An 18,402-nucleotide genomic window follows, 5' to 3' on the forward strand; every position below is an offset into this window, starting at 1 on the left:
CACACTATCTACCTAGAGAGTTTTCATCAGCATTTTTCGTAGCTGTTTACATACCGCCACAGTCAGAGGCTGGCACTAAGACAGCAGTGAATGAGCTGTATTCCGCCATAAGCAAACAGCAAAACGCGCCCCCAGAGGCGGCACTCCCAGTAGCCAGCTACACGGCTCATTATCCCGTTATCCCAGAAACCCTAGACCCACTCCAATTTGCATACCGCCCCAACAGATCCACAGATAATGCAGTCTCTATTGCACTCCACACTGCCGTTTCTCACCTGGACAAAAGGAACACCTATGTGAGAATGCTATTCATAGACTACAGCTCAGCGTTAAACACCATAGTGCCCTCAAATCTCATCAATAAGTTAAGGACCCTGGGACTAAACACCTCCCTCTGCAACTGGATCCTGGATGGCCCGCCTCCGTAACAACACATCCGCCACGCTGATCCTCAACACAGGGGCCCCTCAGGGGTGCGTGCTCAGCCCCCTCCTGTACTCCCTGTTCACTCATGACTGCACGGCCAGGCATGACTCCAACACCATCATTAAATTTGCCGATGACACAATGGTGGTAGGCCTGATCACTGACAACAACTGGGGCCAAGCTTCTGGCCATCCAGGACCTCTATACCAGGCGGAGTCGGAGGAAGGCCCTAAAAATTGTCAAAGACTCCAGCCACCCTAGTCATAGACTGTTCTCTCTGCTACCGCATGGCAAGCGGTACCGCAGCGCTAAGTCTAGGTCCAAGAGGCTTCTAAACAGCTTCTACCCCCAAGCCATAAGACTCCTGAACACCTAATCAAATGGCTACCCAGACTATTTGCATTGCACCCCTCTCCTCTCCCCCTCTTTTACACCGCTGCTGCCCTCTGTTGTTATCATCTATGCATAGTCACTTTAATAACTCTACTTTCATGTACATATTACCTCAACTAACCGGTGCCCCCGCACATTGACTCTGTACCGGTACCCCCCTGTATATAGTCTCGCTATTGTTATTTTACTGCTGCTCTTTAATTACTTGTTACTTTTATTTCTTATTCTTATCCATATTTTTTTAAACTGCATTGTCGGTTAGGGGCTCGTAAGTAAGCATTTCACTGTAAGGTCTACACCTGTTGTATTCGGCGCATGTGACAAATAAAATTTGATTTGATTTGCATTAAGAGGTAATTGAAAGCTATTGCTCACCTAAGCCTCTGCCAACAGGGAAGTAGCAATCAGATGGGAATACTATGGATCGGGCTTAGGGGTTTGACAAAATAGGAAATCATTGATTAATGTGGGTGAATTAGGAGAGCAATTGTTGCCTCAAAATCATCTATCACTAGAGGCGGACCAATTAACTTCATTAAAGAAGCTTAAAGGTTACCTGGAATTGATGTTAACTTTGTTGTTTGGTCTGTGTCATACACACACACACACACACACACACACACACACACACACACACAAAGTGAGTAAAGATTTGGGTAACTTAAGTACGCAGCATATAGTCTCGGCGGTACCAGTAATCAGTGTGGTACGGTATGATTAAATGCCGTTGCGTAAACATTGCCATTAATCTAATCTAAGGCACGGCATGTTTATTAATTCATCAGCCCTTCACCAGGAAGATAAAACATATCTGGAATGAAAATCTTTCTGCAGAACCATCGCCTCCCGCTCTGCCGATAAATATGAGGCCATCACTTCCAGTGTATTCTATTATTAGATATTAACGGTGGCATATTAAACAAAGCGCTCAGTCAAGAAAGGCCACAATGACCTGAATCTAACCCACAGAGTTCTTGTAAAAGAGCTGTGTGCTCCTGCTAGCCTGCCACAGTGCGCTACGCTGCCGGCCCAGCTCTCACATGTGGTTCGGTAGACAGTAGCTAGCGCTTTAAACACATCAGATTCTTAGGGCAGCGGAGATTAATGGAGAGTTTCTTTTTCCAGGTGTTGTATTGTGGATACAAGAGCTTTTGATGGTGAATTTTACCAAGCAGAGAAATCCACTCAGTGGAAAGGAAAACAGAAACACAATATACAGCTCTGATCCAGCTCACGGGAGAGGAGAAACGAAAGAGAGAGACCTCATTCCACTCTGGGAGAAAGAGACAAAGATATAGAGATCATTTTGAATTCTCAGTTATTGATAATATGTGTGGCATTAACAGTGCATTCGGAAAGTATTCAGACCCCTTGACTTTTTCCATATTTTGTTACGTTACAGCCTTATTCTAAAATGAATTAAATAGTTTGTTTTACCTTATCAATCTACACACAATACCCCATAATGACAAAGAATATAAAGATATATTTTTTTAATATTTGCAAATTTATACCCCACGAGCCAAACACTCATGAAGAAACATTTCAATTTAGCCCAATCCCTACAGGCCAACTCCCACGAGCGTAAAGGGTTAACAAATGAATCTCTGAATTCAACAAAATAAAGGCCCAGAATTCAAAGATGACTGCAATTTACCAATACACTAACGCTGAAAATATTTTAAAAATCTTAATTTAAACCATTAGTTGTTCATCACTGTTTAGGCCTATACAGGTGTACAAAGCAAAACATTGATTTTGACATCAAATGAGGTGTCACTTATGCTTTACGACTTAATATACAGTGCCTTCGGAAAGTATTCAGACCCTTTGACTTTTTTCAAATTTTGTTACGTTACAGCCTTATTCTAAAATTGATTAAATTGTTTTATTTACCTCATCAATCTACACACAATACTGAAAAAAAGTGAAATATTACATTTACATAAGTATTCAGACCCTTTGCTTAATACTTTTTGAAGCACCTTTGGCAGCGATTACAGCCTTGAGTCTTCTTGAGTATGACGCTACAAGCTTGGCACACCTGTATTTGGGGAGTTTCTCCCATTCTTCTCTGCAGATCCTCTCAAGCTCTGTCAGGTTGGATGGGGAGTGTGGCTGCACAGCTATTTTCAGGTCTCTCCAGAGATGTTTGATCGGGTTCAAGTCCGGGCTCTGGCTGGGCCACACAAGGACATATAGAGACTTGTCCCGAAGCCATTCCTGCGTTGTCTTGGCTGTGTGCTTAGGGTCGTTGTTCTGTTGGAAGGTGAACCTTGGCCCCAGTCTGAGGTCCTGAGCGCTCTGGAGCAGGTTTTCATCAAGGTTCTCTCTGTACTTTGCTCTGTTCATTTTTCCCTCGATCCTGACTAGTCTCCCAGTCCCTGCTGCTGAAAAACATCCCCACAGCATGATGCTGCCACCATGTTTCACCGTAGGGATGGTGCCAGGTTTCTTCCAGACATGACGCTTGGCATTCAGGCCAAAGAGTTCAATTTTGGTTTCATCAGACCAGAGAATCTTGTTTCCCATGGCCTGAGAGTCCTTTAGGTGCCTTTTTGGCAAACTCCAAGTGGGCTGTCATGTGCCTTTTACTGAGGAGTGGCTTCCGTCTGGCCACTCTACCATAAAGGCCTGATTGGTGGAGTGCTGCAGAGATGGTTGTCCTTCTGGAAGGTTCTCCCATCTCCACAGAGGAACTCTGGAGCTCTGTCAGAGTGACCATCAGGTTCTTGGTCACCTCCCTGAACAAGGCCCATCTCCCCCGCAGAAATATTTGCTACCCTTCCCCAGATCTGTGCCTCGACACAATTCCTTTCGACCTCATGGCTTGGTTTTTGCTCTGACATGCACTGCCAACTGTGGGACCTTATATAGATAGGTGTGTGCTTTTCCAAATCATGTTTAATCAATTGAATTTAACACAGGTGGACTCCAATCAAGTTGTAGAAACATCTCTAGGATGATCAAAGAAAACAGGATGCACCTGAGCTCAATTTCGAGCCTCATAGCAAAGAGTCTGAATACTTATGTAAATAAGGTATTTCTGTTTTTTTATTTTGAATAAATTAGCAACAATTTCTAAAAACCTGTTTTTGCTTTGTCATTATGGGGTATTGTGTGTAGATTGGTGAGGAAAATAATCAATTTTAGAATAAGGCTGTAACATAACAAAATGAGGGAAAAGTAAAGGGGTCTGAGTACTTTCCGAATGTATGTATGTGAATGGATGAATGCTGTATGAGGAAGTTCTCATATGAAATTGATTGCGTCTTCTGTTTTAGATGTGGGGCTTCCTTCTTCACTGTTTCAAAATCTTTTCTCTGCCATATAAGCCTGATAAAGATGTTAGAATGATAGAGTTACACCTGCTAAAACAAAAGATACAGAGAAAACCAGATAATTTAAACATCTTTGTGGTACCAACTATGTAACAAAGGTACACAATCAGACTATTAATAAAGGGCAGAGAGAGATGGAGCCAGGTTGCATGCAAGGTGAAATCATTCTCAGTAACATTCCTCCCTCTCCACTCCCCACTCCCAAACCATCCTCATGTGTTGCAAATAACAAAAGAAGAATTCATTTTACGGTTTTACTAGTCAGCAACCCAGGTATGTATTAGTCAAAATAGGGGGAAAGTTAGAACCATATGTTAATTTGAATGGGATAGCACGTGGTTGTGATTATAGACATGCTGTGGATGATAGGAGTGCTCACAGAGACCTGCCCGAAACATCCCGGTACCCTGGACAATGATCAGTAAATCAGAACAATTATAGGGTATAAAGAACTCATATCAACAAGCAGGCCAACAAACACAAAATGGCGTCGCCAGGTCCCACATGCCTCCTTTCGAAGCACTTTGAAGCAATGTGATTTGTGTGGTAGACAGCAACACAGACTCTCAACATCAAGGCACTTTATTATTCTATAAAAAAAGTAATATAATCTGTTTATGATTTCCTTCCCAGCATGAAGGCATGTATGCCTCAGAACCTTCTCACCTGTCCTAGGGACCTAACATAGTCATTGAGGCGGGCGGAAAGCACAAGGTTTCCATTGGATTTTCAGGCAACCAAACCTCAACAGGTGTTTGGAATAAGGCTTACTGCAGTTAGATGAGTCTGGAAATTGTTCTTCCAAAAATGACGTTGTAAAAGCTCCATGGTGTTTAATAGAAAGATATCCCAGTTTCGCTCCTCACCTCTATTCTCTTGATGTAGTTGCAAACTACACTTGTTCACGGGGTGCTTTGGGAGACGATTGAGTGAAATGTCGATGCCATCTATTACCTCCCACAACAGAGCCAACGTGTGGTTCACCTGCAGATACAGTAGAATGAACCAGTGCAGTGGCTGGTAGGCCTACACACCCAGTCAGTCCAATAGACCCAACCTCCTCGTCTGGTTATGGATGTGGTCTTCATTAAAGTGGAGAGCAGAGAATCCAACACATGCTGCCTCAGATGTCTCCTCCTGAAAGCTGCCTATCCCATAGGCCAAACAAAACACGGCAGAGAGGCTGTGAGGCTCGTATTTTTAAAGGTTTCAGCTGACATACCAGCCGCTTGACTATGGGAATTGGCATGAGCAAAAACAACAGAATACCAACTCATATATTGAGATTTTGGTCGGCCCGAGCCATTGCTTTGGAGATCCTATCAGTGAAGCATGAGGCTGACTGTTCATCCCAGGTCAAAATGGCTGGTCTGCAATTAAGTCTTTGGGAATAATGCGTCTTTATTTATTTTACATTGTCCGTCATCTCCAACAAACACCTGAGTGGAACTTTCATAAAAATTGAAGAAGAGTTTAAGAAGGATTTGGGGTTTTGTGTCAAAGGTTTGCTTTTGTTTTATATGGACCACTGTCTTGTGATCTTGAATTGTTTGCAAGTAGGCTTTCCAATTCAATTAGGAGTAGGAGGGATGGTCGAGTGAGGAAGAAACTGTTTGCGAATTCTGTTCTTGGCTGCATGTGATACAGTACATCAAAAAAGCAATGTTTGTCAGACATGGACACTGTGTTAAAACAAGACCTACTAGTAGACCCACTGCACTGAAGGCAGTTCAATGAACCATGCTTGCGTGTTGAGCAATTTTGGCTGAAACCTGAGGACTTGTGTTCTCTCCCAGAGCTATAATGGCAAGACTTGAGTTGCATGGACAACCTGGGTTTGAAAGCCAGTCTGAAACACAGGGATTGAACATCTCGTATTCTTGAATGTTTTTCTTCTTATCTTCGTCCCCAGTCATCTCTCCGGTCTCTGTATCTGCCCAGAAACCTACTGAACATCTTCTTATTTATCTCCTCTACACTCACGTCTCCTGTCTGCGTGGAGTTTGACCAGCATCCTGACAGGTGACCTGTCGTGTTCAGCCAATAGCAGACGTTTCCAGCAGGACATTCCAGGCCAGGCCAGGCAGCGATCCCTCCAGGCAGGCGATGTATGTTCCCCTCCAAAACAGACAGGGGTGATAAGAACCACCACGCTGCTCAATGTTCCACCTAAATACACAGCCAAGCCCTACAGCACAAGGTCACATACACACGGACATGCGCACACACACACACTCATGACACACACATACGACACACACACACACACACACACACACACACACACACACACACACACACACACACACACACACACACACACACACACACACACACACACACACACACACCACCTCACTCACAAGTCTGTCTGTCAGTGTACACTACAACCTCTCTCACACTGAAAAACCACCCATGTTTTTATGAGATTTCATAAATGTGAGGTCCTGAGTAGACGCATCACTGTGCTGGACCAACTCAATATTTACTAAGAATACGGCAGACTGGCTTTGGTATTTGTAATATGAATAAACGATGTTTGGTTTGGCATACCAGTACATTGGGCCAAGGTGATGAGATGCCTTTTCTTCACCTGTAAACGGAACATTCTATGTTGTACAATGGGCCCTGGAAATGGTATGGTGCTATGTGTGTTTAACCTCTTGTCTCAGTGGTGGGCCTGGTTTGACTGTTATACCCAGGCGGTAGATTTCCCCTGGAAGTCAAGAGGTGAAAACACTCTCCCAGAGCAAGCTGTGTGTTATCTCCTCTGCTAATGGCTCCATTACTAAAACAGACACATTCACACAGATAACAACAACTTTCGTCTCTGATTCCGTCTCACTAATCCAGTATCTTTTACTCCTCTTACAAATCACTCGCTGTCTGATTCCAAGTCAGAGTCTGTAGATAAAGTTGATGTGCAGTGAGTGAAGTGCTGCCTCGGCCAAGATAGGGTCTCGAGAGACAGAAACATTTCTTTAACTGTCAAGTTTTCAGACCGCCAGACAGACACGTACATGCGCGTGCGCATGGACGTACACACACACACACACACACACACACACACGCACACAGCAGTCAATTAGCAGGTCTGTGTGAAGTATGCTGTTAGTGAATGGCCTCCTTGTCAACACTGTGGCAAGGTGTATCCCTCCAGAGACAGAAAAACAGACATGGCTGTCAAATCAGTCAGTCAGTCAGAGGGGTAATCAGGGAGTCTCTCCCCCAGGAGCCTCCTCAGGCAGCTGACACCTGCCAAGGGCTTATCAGAGAGGCGCTGGAGAGTGTGTGTTTGGGGGTTGGGTTGTGTACTGTGTGTGGCATTCATTGGACTACCAGTGGGGTGTCTGATCCACTGTATTGTAGGCCTTTTGGGAAGGTAACAGGCCTTTTTTAATCTATTTAGCCTATTGGGTTAATTCAGGCAGCCTAGACTTTAATGATGACCTGAAATGTAAGCTTGTCCCTGGAACACCATTAGTCTATGCTCTAGGCTGAATTTCGGTTGTTGTTTCATCCCCCTTTCTCCTCCTCTTTCCCCTCTTCCCCCTGCTCCCCGCTCCTCCTCCCTCCTTCCCGTGTGGCGTCTGCAAGTCCTCTGGTTTCTGCATGGCTTTGGTCCACTGCTCAGCCGACAGGCATCCAGTAATATCATCCCTCACCCTGGCGGGGAGAGGAGAGGGAGACAGTATGACACCTCTGGTCGTGGTGACACACTACACAATCTCACCCCTAACGGCTCGCGTTGTGAGTCAGATCTGAGCAAGGCTACGGGAGTATGTGTGTGTGTGTGTGTTTGTGTGATCCGTTGAGCTAATGGAATATGCGTGTGTGATCAGATGAGCGCAGGGGTTACGGAAGGTGTGTCTCTGATCTCGGAGCAACTGTTACATGCTTTGTTCTGCGGTAGGGCCTCTTTGGTCTTACTGCATGATGTCTCTATAGACCTAAGTACATTACATGAGTACCTTTTAGCGTTTAGGAGCTGTTTTACAGTAGAATGCCTACATGTAAATGATGAATACATTAATTATAATTTGTCATGTTAACCACTACATATTTACTGGGTAACTGGTCCTGAATCGGGTCCAAAGGCAGAATGCCTCCTGGACATGAATACTGTCATAGCCACTGAGGTCAAAACCAACATTTACGCTCTGGTTCATAATCTGATTATCCGAGTACGCAGAATCAGCTTCACTTTATCCAATTACCTTCAAATAACACAGTAATGCAAGTTTCCAAAACCACGCTGGCAAGAGAAGTGTGCAGAGGTTAATACAGTTACTGCTTCTTTTGTGATGGTGTGTGTGTGTGTGTGTGCACGTGCATGTGCGTGCGTGTGTGTGTGTGCGTGTGCATTGGAGTTGAGAGCTAATACAGTTGTTTTCCGACCCTCAAACAACACTTGGGTTGCAGGTATTGGGTAACTTAGTTGGGTTGTTTTCTTTAAAAAGAGCAAGGTTGTGTTGTTAATGCTGGGTTATTGGTGCTGGGTTGTTGAGATATGACCCAGCGAGTCAGATCAGAAGACTGGAGATGTAGTTGAGTAAGGGGGTTGGCATTCAGATAGTTGTTTGTTGAGAGTAGATGTAATTCCTATTCATCTGTTCTGTGGTATAGATATCACATGTTAAGGTTGAACATTTACATTTTTGAAGCTTCAATAAGGCTTACAGAAGTGTATCACTTCCCTAAAAGCCTATGCAAATCCCATTGTTGGATAGATACCTCCTTATTATAATATGTAATACATAATCTTAATATTCTAGTAGCAAAATGAAGGAAAAATGCAATTTGCAGCATGTAAACGTAACATGATGAACAGGAATGACTACTCTCATGGGTGGAAAATAAGATCAATCTCAAAGCCACACGCCTAATAAGCCATGCCTCCTGAAATTGCATTCAAAACCCAGAATGAAAGTAAAAAGTACCCAACTAATGGTTAAATTAACCCATGTTTGGGTAATCCCAACAACCCAACATGTTGGGTTATTCGTGCCACCCAACTGGCTGGGTCAAAATCACCCAGCGTGTGTTCAGTCCAATATTTACCCAGCGCTGGGTTACCAAAGAACACCACTGACTGTCCCCTGGGAGTTAAACGCATGACTCTGTAGCTATTGGTCCTCCTTTGTTGTTTCAGGTTTTGGAATCAGGAGAGAAAGAGAGGTTTGTTTGACCAAATTACCTATCGCAGGGAAAATAATAAAAACGCAGTGTACCAAATCAATCGGGCAGCGTGACGATAGTGTAATTTCTTACTGACAACTTGCATAAGTCAAGCCTCTCAACATCCTGAGGAACAGAGACAGAACATGGAGCTGTGTGTTTAGTTTGAACGCAAAATGGCAGAAAGTGTCATTCCTGATGAATGCCTCAGAGTGAAGATAAGAACACACACACTCAGGTGCGCGCAGGCACGCATACACTGACAGACAGACAGAGACACACACACACACACACGCACACACACACCCGTCCAAGCCTATTAATAAGTGTGTGTGTGTCCTGAGGGGTCAAGTGGAATCCGTTCCAACAGATAACAGTGGGGGGGGGGGGGGGGGGGGGGGGGGGTGATCCTTGATCTGTGCCTTAGGGTATATTTTAACTACATCGCTCTGTCAAAGAAACATCATCAGCAACCTTAAGCACAGGTCTAGGGTAAGGTTAACCTGACTGTCAATCAAAACCTTAATTGTTAGGGGAATGTGAAGATCTGACCCTGAATCAGAAGTTAGGGGAGACGTCTACCTTCTCTATACTGATGTGTAACGTGACGGAGGGGGATTGATAGAGCATTGGGTCTTTCCAACAATAACATAGCCCTGGTCTCTGTTCATTGAGTGAGAAAACGTCCCGGTTGACAGCTCATTTCAGCCAGACCGTTTGGAAGTGTTGGACCCGCTCGGGAGACACGGAAAGACAAATACACCATATGACCAAAAGTTTGTGAACACCTGCTCGTCGAACATCTCATTCCAAAATCATGGGTATTCATATGGAGTTGGTCCCCCTTTTGCTGCTATAACAGCCTCCACTCTTCTGGGAAGGCTTTCCACTAGATGTTGGAACATTGCTGCGGGGATTTGCTTCCATTCAGCCACAAGAGCATTAGTGAGGTCGGGTACGGATGTTGGGCAATTAGGCCTGACTCGCAGTTGGCGTTCCATTTCATCCCAAAGGTGTTCAATGGGGTTGAGGTCAGGGCTCTGTGCAGGCCAGTCAAGTTCTTTCACACTGATCTCGACAAACCATTTCTGTATGGACCTAGCTTTGAGCACAGGGCATTGTCATGCTGAAACAGGAAAGATCCTTCCCTGAACTGTTGCTACAAAATTGGAAGCACAGAATCTTCTAGAATGTCATTGTATGCTGTAGTGTTAATATTTCTCTTCACTTGAACTAAGGGGTCTAGCCCAAACCATGAAAAACAGCCCCAGACCATTATTCCTCCTCCACCAACTTCACAGTTCCTGGCATCCACCAAACCCAGATTAGTCCGTCGGACTGCCAGAAGTGTGATTCATCACTCCAGAGAAAGCGTTTCCACTGCTCCAGAGTCCAATGGCGGTGAACTTTACACCCCTCCAGCCAAAGCTTGGCATTTCGCATGGCTTTTGTGCGGCTGCTTGGCCACGGAAACCCGTTTCATGAAGCTCCTGACGAACAGTTCATGTACTGATGTTGCTTCCAGAGGCAGTTTGGAACTCGGTAGTGAGTGTTGCAACCTAGGACAGACGACTTCAGCACTCGGCGGTCCCGTTCTGTGAGCTTGTGTGGCCTACCACTTCACGGCTGAGCCGTTATTGCTCCTAGATGTTTCCACTTCACGATAACAGCGCTAACAGTTGACTGGGGTAGTTCTGGCAGGCAGAAATTTGACAAACGGACTTGTTGGAACGGTGTGTCCATCCCCTCTAGAAATAATGTTTCTTTATCCCTGCTTTCTCTCTAGCCGCTGTCTACAATCCTGTTTTTCTATCCACTCTTTCTATATATTTTATTTTCTAACCTGTCTATATTTTCTATCTGTCCATCCTTTCTATCATTCTCTTTTATCTCCTTTCCTAGATCTGCTATTATACCTTGTTTGGAGAGTTTTTCTTTCCTTTCCTTCCAACTCATGTCTGTGAGGGCTGGTGAGAGTGACAGGAATGACACTGACTGGAAGCATCGTGCTTTAAGTCTTAACTAATGACTCACGATCCAGCAGCTCAAAATATGATTGCCTGATACTCACTTGTTAAAGCCAGAGGAATCTCTTTTTGGAATAACCTAAATCGTATCTCTTTTTGAAGTGCTTTCCATCCATCAAAAACTATTAGTCATAGACACACATTAACAACAACAAAGTCGACCGGGAGTTATTACATTTTCAGATATTAAAGTGTACAGAAGTTTTTGGGAATACCTCGCAAAGCCCACGATAATAACCAGGAGTTAGGCCTAAGCCGTAGTGAAGCAGGGCCTTCTCTACTGATGCCTCCAGGCATATCTCGCTGCTCTCCCTCCTCTCCTCCTCTCCTTGTGGCCACATGCCAGCCGTCCCAGACTGAAGTGGAGGCAAAGTCAATTGCCGAACTCTAAACAACCACAAAAACACCAAATAATATCCCTGCTGTTTTGCTTTAGCAAGAGATGGCTTCAATCTGGGTCCGGGATGGTGTGATCGCACCCGTTGTTGTGTTTTGGGATTCCATTCAGATTGGCTGCAATGAAGGGACTGAGAGAGAGATGGATGGAGAGAGAAAGGGGAGATAAGGATAGATAAGGGGAGGGAAAGATAGCCCACACGTTCAACCCTCTGATCCCAGGGTCTGTGAGGTTGAGGGAGAACAATAGAAAGATTGACAGAGTGTAGAGAGGGGGGGGTTGGGGGGGGGGGGGGGGGGGGGTTGAGAAAGAGTCCGAAATGTTGTTAGAGAGGGGGACAAAGAGACATCGATAGAGAAAGAGGGAGCGAGAGACAAAAATAAAAAGAGAGAGTTACAGTGGTCCTGGGAATCTGTTGGCCCCAGCCATCCTATCTGTCAGGTCTAGTTTGGGTTCTGTGTGTTCCCTTTGGAACCTTAATGAGAACCCAGCACAGAACAGCGCCAGACTGGGGTTTAACCCTCGTTTGGCACTGAATCTGTCTCAAACACTCTTTCCCTTTCTTTCTATCTCTCTTACTGTCTCACTTTCTTGCTATCTCTGTCTTCTTTCTCTCTGCCTCTATTACTCTCTCCACCTTTCCCCCACTCTCTGTGTCTGTGCTACTCTGTCGTTTATGTTCTCCCCCTCTCTTTTTCTGTCTCCCCATTTCTTCCCTCTGGTCGTGAGAACGTTTGTGTTTCTCTGATAAGGCTGATTTGCTCTGATAAAAGTATGAATCATTCTCAGGCCTATCAGTGTTGACTAACCCAGCCTAAAATCAGACCTATTATCACCCTGCAGTGTCCCTCTCTTCCCAGATCACACATGTACTGTAATAGGAGTAACAGGAGACTCTAAAACACTGAGATTTCCTTGTTTCCATGTCATTAGCAATGGTGATGGCACAAGGCAGGCGTTTCATTTCACAGCCATTGTGTAGGTAAAAAGACAGAAAAAAAGTGATTGGTAGTACTGTGTGGTGTGTGTGTGTATGTGTACAGTAAACCAGCCTGGTAGTCCTGCGTGGCTTCTGTGTAAACCAGCCTGGTAGTCCTGCGTGGCTTCTGTGTAAACCAGCCTGGTAGTCCTGCGTGGCTTCTGTGTAAACCAGCCTGGTAGTCCTGCGTGGCTTCTGTGTAAACCAGCCTGGTAGTCCTGCGTGTCTTCTATGTAAACCAGCATGGTAGTCCTGCATGTCTTCTATGTAAACCAGCCTGGTAGTCCTGCGTGGCTTCTGTGTAAACCAGCCTGGTAGTCCTGCGTGGCTTCTGTGTAAACCAGCATGGTAGTCCTGCGTGGCTTCTATGTAAACCAGCCTGGTAGTCCTGCGTGGCTTCTATGTAAACCAGCCTGGTAGTCCTGCGTGGCTTCTGTGTAAACCAGCCTGGTAGTCCTGCGTGGCTTCTGTGTTAACCAGCCTGGTAGTCCTGCGTGGCTTCTGTGTTAACCAGCCTGGTAGTCCTGCATGGCTTCTGTGTAAACCAGCCTGGTAGTCCTGCGTGGCTTCTGTGTAAACCAGCCTGGTAGTCCTGCGTGGCTTCTGTGTAAACCAGCCTGGTAGTCCTGCGTGGCTTCTGTGTAAACCAGCCTGGTAGTCATGCGTGTCTTCTATGTAAACCAGCCTGGTAGTCCTGCGTGGCTTCTGTGTAAACCAGCCTGGTAGTCCTGCGTGGCTTCTGTGTAAACCAGCCTGGTAGTCTTGCGTGGCTTCTATGTAAACCAGCCTGGTAGTCCTGCGTGGCTTCTGTGTAAACCAGCCTGGTAGTCCTGCGTGGCTTCTGTGTAAACCAGCCTGGTAGTCCTGCGTGTCTTCTATGTAAACCAGCTTGGTAGTCCTGCGTGGCTTCTGTGTAAACCAGCCTGGTAGTCCTGCGTGGCTTCTGTGTTAACCAGCCTGGTAGTCCTGCGTGGCTTCTGTGTTAACCAGCCTGGTAGTCCTGCATGGCTTCTGTGTAAACCAGCCTGGTAGTCCTGCGTGGCTTCTGTGTAAACCAGCCTGGTAGTCCTGCGTGGCTTCTGTGTAAACCAGCCTGGTAGTCCTGCGTGGCTTCTGTGTAAACCAGCCTGGTAGTCATGCGTGTCTTCTATGTAAACCAGCCTGGTAGTCCTGCGTGGCTTCTGTGTAAACCAGCCTGGTAGTCCTGCGTGGCTTCTGTGTAAACCAGCCTGGTAGTCTTGCGTGGCTTCTATGTAAACCAGCCTGGTAGTCCTGCGTGGCTTCTGTGTAAACCAGCCTGGTAGTCCTGCGTGGCTTCTGTGTAAACCAGCCTGGTAGTCCTGCGTGGCTTCTATGTAAACCAGCCTGGTAGTCCTGCGTGGCTTCTATGTAAACCAGCATGGTAGTCCTGCGTGGCTTGTGTGTCTGATATATGATTTAATTGGTCCTCCTCTGGGAGTGTTTACCTGAGGAGAGTGTACATGTTTCTCTGGTACCGTGGGCCTGGCCAGGGACAGTAAGCACAGGGGGTGTAGCCATTAAAGGAGTCCCGTCTGAAACGGAGACCTACGGCTCTCAGACAGATAAGAGCCAGCTGCTGCTGTTAGGGCTGGGACGGCTGCTATGTCTGCCCTCCCCTACACATACACACAGAGACACACACACATGCATGAACAGTTGGAAATATATACGCACACACACCGACGCACGCTTGCAGACAGACATACGCACCTCAGACCCCCCACCGTCTCCAGGCCACTTCTGCCATGACAAACCTCTTCGCTCACTCTGGCCTCCTCTCCCCTTCCTCTCTCACTCTCTCCTTCCCCTCCTCTCCCCTCTTCTGCGTCTCCTCTCCTCCTCACCCTGGCCCAGGTCTCCTCTAGGGGAGACACAGTGCTTTCTTTTGCTTTTCTGTCTCTAGTCTCCAGTCTGCCTCACAGCCCAGCAGACTGCTGCTTCTCCTCCCAGACCCAGAATGTCTATCGTGTCCCTGGGACACTCAGCCTGGGGGACCAGAGAAGGAGGGAGGATAGGGAGCAGGGAGAGGATAGTTACCATGGTATAAAACACTTGTGATATGATTCAGACTACTACATTCCACCACACTTCCTTTACACACACTGGTTGACAAATGGCCAAGGGACAACTGGATTCCAACTGGATTCCATGCACAGAGATGCACTGTATGTCAAACATGTGAAGCATGCAAGACTTCCTATGAGTGGCTATTTTGAGGGGAAAAAAACTGGGTACCAGTAATGCACTGTGCAGTGTACACTCTAAGAAATATTGGGAACTCGAGAAACCCTGGAGATCCTCAAGGAACCCCTGGATTTCCTCAAGTAACAATTGCTTGTCAATAGTTCATATTTGCACCTTCGGTTAGTTGAGGGGCTCCTGGAGGAAGCCTTGAGGCGTGGCTTAGTAAATGTCATTCCTGTTCATCTGTTCTGTTGTATTGTCGTCACATGTTAAGGTTAAACACTGACAGATTTGTAGCTTCAATGAGGCTGACAGAGTTGTATGACTTCCTCAAGAGCCTATGCAAATCCCAAAGTGGGAATCAGCCATCTTAATACTATGTTAGAATATGTAACATGCATAAATATTCAAGAAACATTTTAATTTGCATTGTACAAACTTAACGTGATGACATTTACGCTAACGGTTGACCAAAAATAACTATGTGAAAGTCACGCCTCCAATCTGATAGGCTGCCACCTCTATATTATAAAAAATTCAACCCCTCCCATCACAAAAAGGTTCCAAAGGGTTCCTCAAAGACCCCTTTTTCAGCTGGAAAGGTTCCGCCGGTGTGGCAAGCCAGAAGGTTCTTCCAGGCACCTTTACTTCTAAGAGGGTCGTGAAACGAACAAAGGCTGGGTTAGTGCCATTGTTTTGAAATGAAAGAAAATGTTCTGTACAGTTAATCCATGCAAATGAGACTTTGTTGTTGATTTGTCTGACTAGATATTGTGTAGAAGTTCATCCTAGGTTTTATACATCATTTTCACTTCAAATTATTCCATTTTTTTGAACTCTCAACTTTGAAATGAGACATTTCCCCCTGTATCTGTAACACTAGAAAGCAAGTGTACACTAAATGCTCACAATATACTGCCTGCACTGGTGTAGTTTTTGATTAACCTTGCTGATAAGTTCAACATGGTAAAAAAACAAAAAACAGTACTGTATGACTTTTATTATGACAGTGTAGCGTGTCTAAAATTACCATTATACTGTGTAGAAGGTATGTTGGCCAGTTAATGCTGTACTATGTACACAGACATAAATCATAACCCTAAAGGTAATGAATCTCTTCCTGAAGAGACACACACCACACACACAAAGAGTATACGGAGGCTCCAGACAGGTCAGATGAGACTTGTCACGTCCGTTGACACACGGCCCAATTAAAGGGGAGAATTAGTCCAGGACTGGGTGACCTCCCCAGGAATCTCCCTCCCATGCTGTGTGTACACTGTCAGACCCAACCACCAACCCTCCCTTTAAGCACTCTCACCTGCTAATTAGGGAGGCTGGGAGCTGTGTGTGTGTGTGTGTGTGTGTGTGTGTGTGTGTGTGTGTGTGTGTGTGTGTGTGTGTGTGTGTGTGTGTGTGTGTGTGTGTGTGTGTGTGTGTGTGTGGTGTGTGTGTGTGTGTGTGTGTGTGTGTGTGTGTGTGTGTAAGGCACTGAGTGCCCAGGACTGTCAGAGGGAACCCAGTGGATTTGCAGCCCAAGATGTCCTTACATAAATATTTGACTTTACTATTGTAAGTCTATGAGAGTCTAGTCCAACACACGTCATAGCCATGGCGAGCAGCTACGATTTTCAACTTAATGTCATTTATTGTTTTAAATTAATAAATGTGTGTGTCTAGCTTGCATGTATGAATCCCTTAGTCATTAAACCCAAGTAGCCTTTTGTGTACAATGTTCAACTGGGGTTTGAGGAGTTTTATTGTGAGGAGATGTATTTTATCAGACACTGTGTTATTTACTTTGGATAGTTTTGATGTGTGCAGTTTGCAGCTGTGTAGGAATTGGGCCAGATACTGTAGGACCCAGGGATGGGAACAGCTAAGGCTAAGGCACAGTGACAGTGGCATCAGGAGCGTTCAGCCACATTCCCAGCTGTAGCCGGTGAAGGCTTATTTATCTGCAGGGAGAGGAACAGTAGCCTTCTGAAACAGCACACACACTAACACCTGCTGCCCTGTCAGACCAACAGCAGCCATGGACACCAGCTACGACGACGTGGAACTGAACTAAGATGTTAGAGGAGTCTGACTTTAGCTAACGTTCCCAACGCAAGGCCTCTGTGAGTGTAGTTGAGTGTAGTAAAGTATGTTTTGTAGCTGTATGTCAGTTTATTTGATCTGAACTGAACGAGGCCTTGAGGAGTTGGGAACGGAGAGGCTGAGTGATGATGTGAGTGGGTTGAGTGTTGAGAGATGTGTAAGACTTGCCCTGAATGATCTTTAAAACAGTTAGGGAGCTTTTAATGTAGTCTCTGAGGAGAGCAGTCACACAGCTTACATTGGTGTGTGTGTTGAGAGAGAGAGAGAGAGAGAGAGAGAGAGAGAGAGAGAGAGAGAGAGAGAGAGAGAGAGAGAGAGAGAGAGAGAGTAGGCTGGTATGTGGGAGACGGCGGAAGGGAAGCCTTGTTGATTATCGACCAGAGAGTCGTACTACTTCTCACTGTTCACATCAACGTCAGTCATTATGACACAGGTAGTGTGCCTTTAAAAAAAAAAAAAGCTTTATTTTCCTCCCGTGTGTGATAGTCTAAAGGAATTGTGTATGTTTTGTTGGGGTGGGGGTTGTGTGTCTGTGTACAGTCAGTATATCAGCTTGTTTGTCTATGTATCTGTGTGTGTCAGAGCAGTAACATATTCAGAAGGGCTGGGGGAGTCTCCAGTCCAGCCCTCCAGCCTGGAGTCCTCTTGGCTGCCTCTCCCTAGGAGGAGGAGCTACTGGAACCTTTAGTTCCTAGTCCCTCTGTGCAGAGGACATCATTACCTACTGGAGGAGGGGTTAGGGGAACTGTGGGAGGGGCTATGGGAAGCCTCAGTGGTTAGCTCCTCCCAGCAGAGGGCATATCACTCAACTGACTCTCTCTGGCGTGGAGACTCAGAGCTCAGAGCTACATGGGACCAAAGCCTGGCTGTCTGCCTCACTGTCCGACTCCCACAGCTACCCTAGGGAGAGAGAAGGAGTGAGATAGAGAAGAGAATAGAGAGAGAGAGAAGAGGAGAGAGAGAGAGAGGAGTGAAGAGATACGAGAGATACAGCACCGTTTTTTCTTATTTTCTTGTAATAGCTGTTGTGTTGTTGATGACGAGCGTTTGGCCAGCTCTGGTCTCGGTCTCCGGTCCCAGGAAGAGGCAGGGTTATTGAAGTGAAATTGTGTGTCCTGTCCCGTCGCTTGTGCCAGTTGTATTTTTCCCTCCTGAACACTGGAACCATACTGTGACATTATGACTCTACTGGGCTCTGAACACTCCATTCTGATACGAAGCAAGTTTAGATCAGGTAAGATCCTATACACTGTGTGTGTGTGTGTGTGTGTCTTTTCATGTCTACTCACCTATCTAGCGGTAATCACCTATGCAATTGTCCAGTCATTTGTTCATTCAACCCTTTGGACTGGCACT

At 45.7% G+C, this 18,402-nt stretch overlaps 1 protein-coding gene across 8 annotated transcripts in view; it reads left to right on the plus strand.

Moving 5' to 3' along the window:
- myocd (myocardin) overlaps nucleotides 1-18,402 on the plus strand; it is a 137,430-nt gene that overhangs the window by 90,886 nt on the left and 28,142 nt on the right. For 2 of the 8 annotated variants that reach the window (XM_014179544.3, XM_014179545.3), the window contains exon 1: nucleotides 17,885-18,280. The exons of the other annotated variants lie outside the window; for them this stretch is intronic. In XM_014179544.3, coding sequence (XP_014035019.1) covers nucleotides 18,226-18,280 — 55 coding nt within the window. In that variant the 5' untranslated portion in view covers nucleotides 17,885-18,225. Of the gene's footprint in view, nucleotides 1-17,884; nucleotides 18,281-18,402 lie in introns of those variants that run through there. 8 annotated transcript variants of the gene reach the window in all.

The sequence above is a fragment of the Salmo salar genome, chromosome 28, assembly GCF_965601325.2.
Source record: "Salmo salar chromosome 28, fSalSal1, whole genome shotgun sequence".
In the NCBI taxonomy this organism is placed as follows: Eukaryota; Metazoa; Chordata; class Actinopteri; order Salmoniformes; family Salmonidae; genus Salmo; species Salmo salar.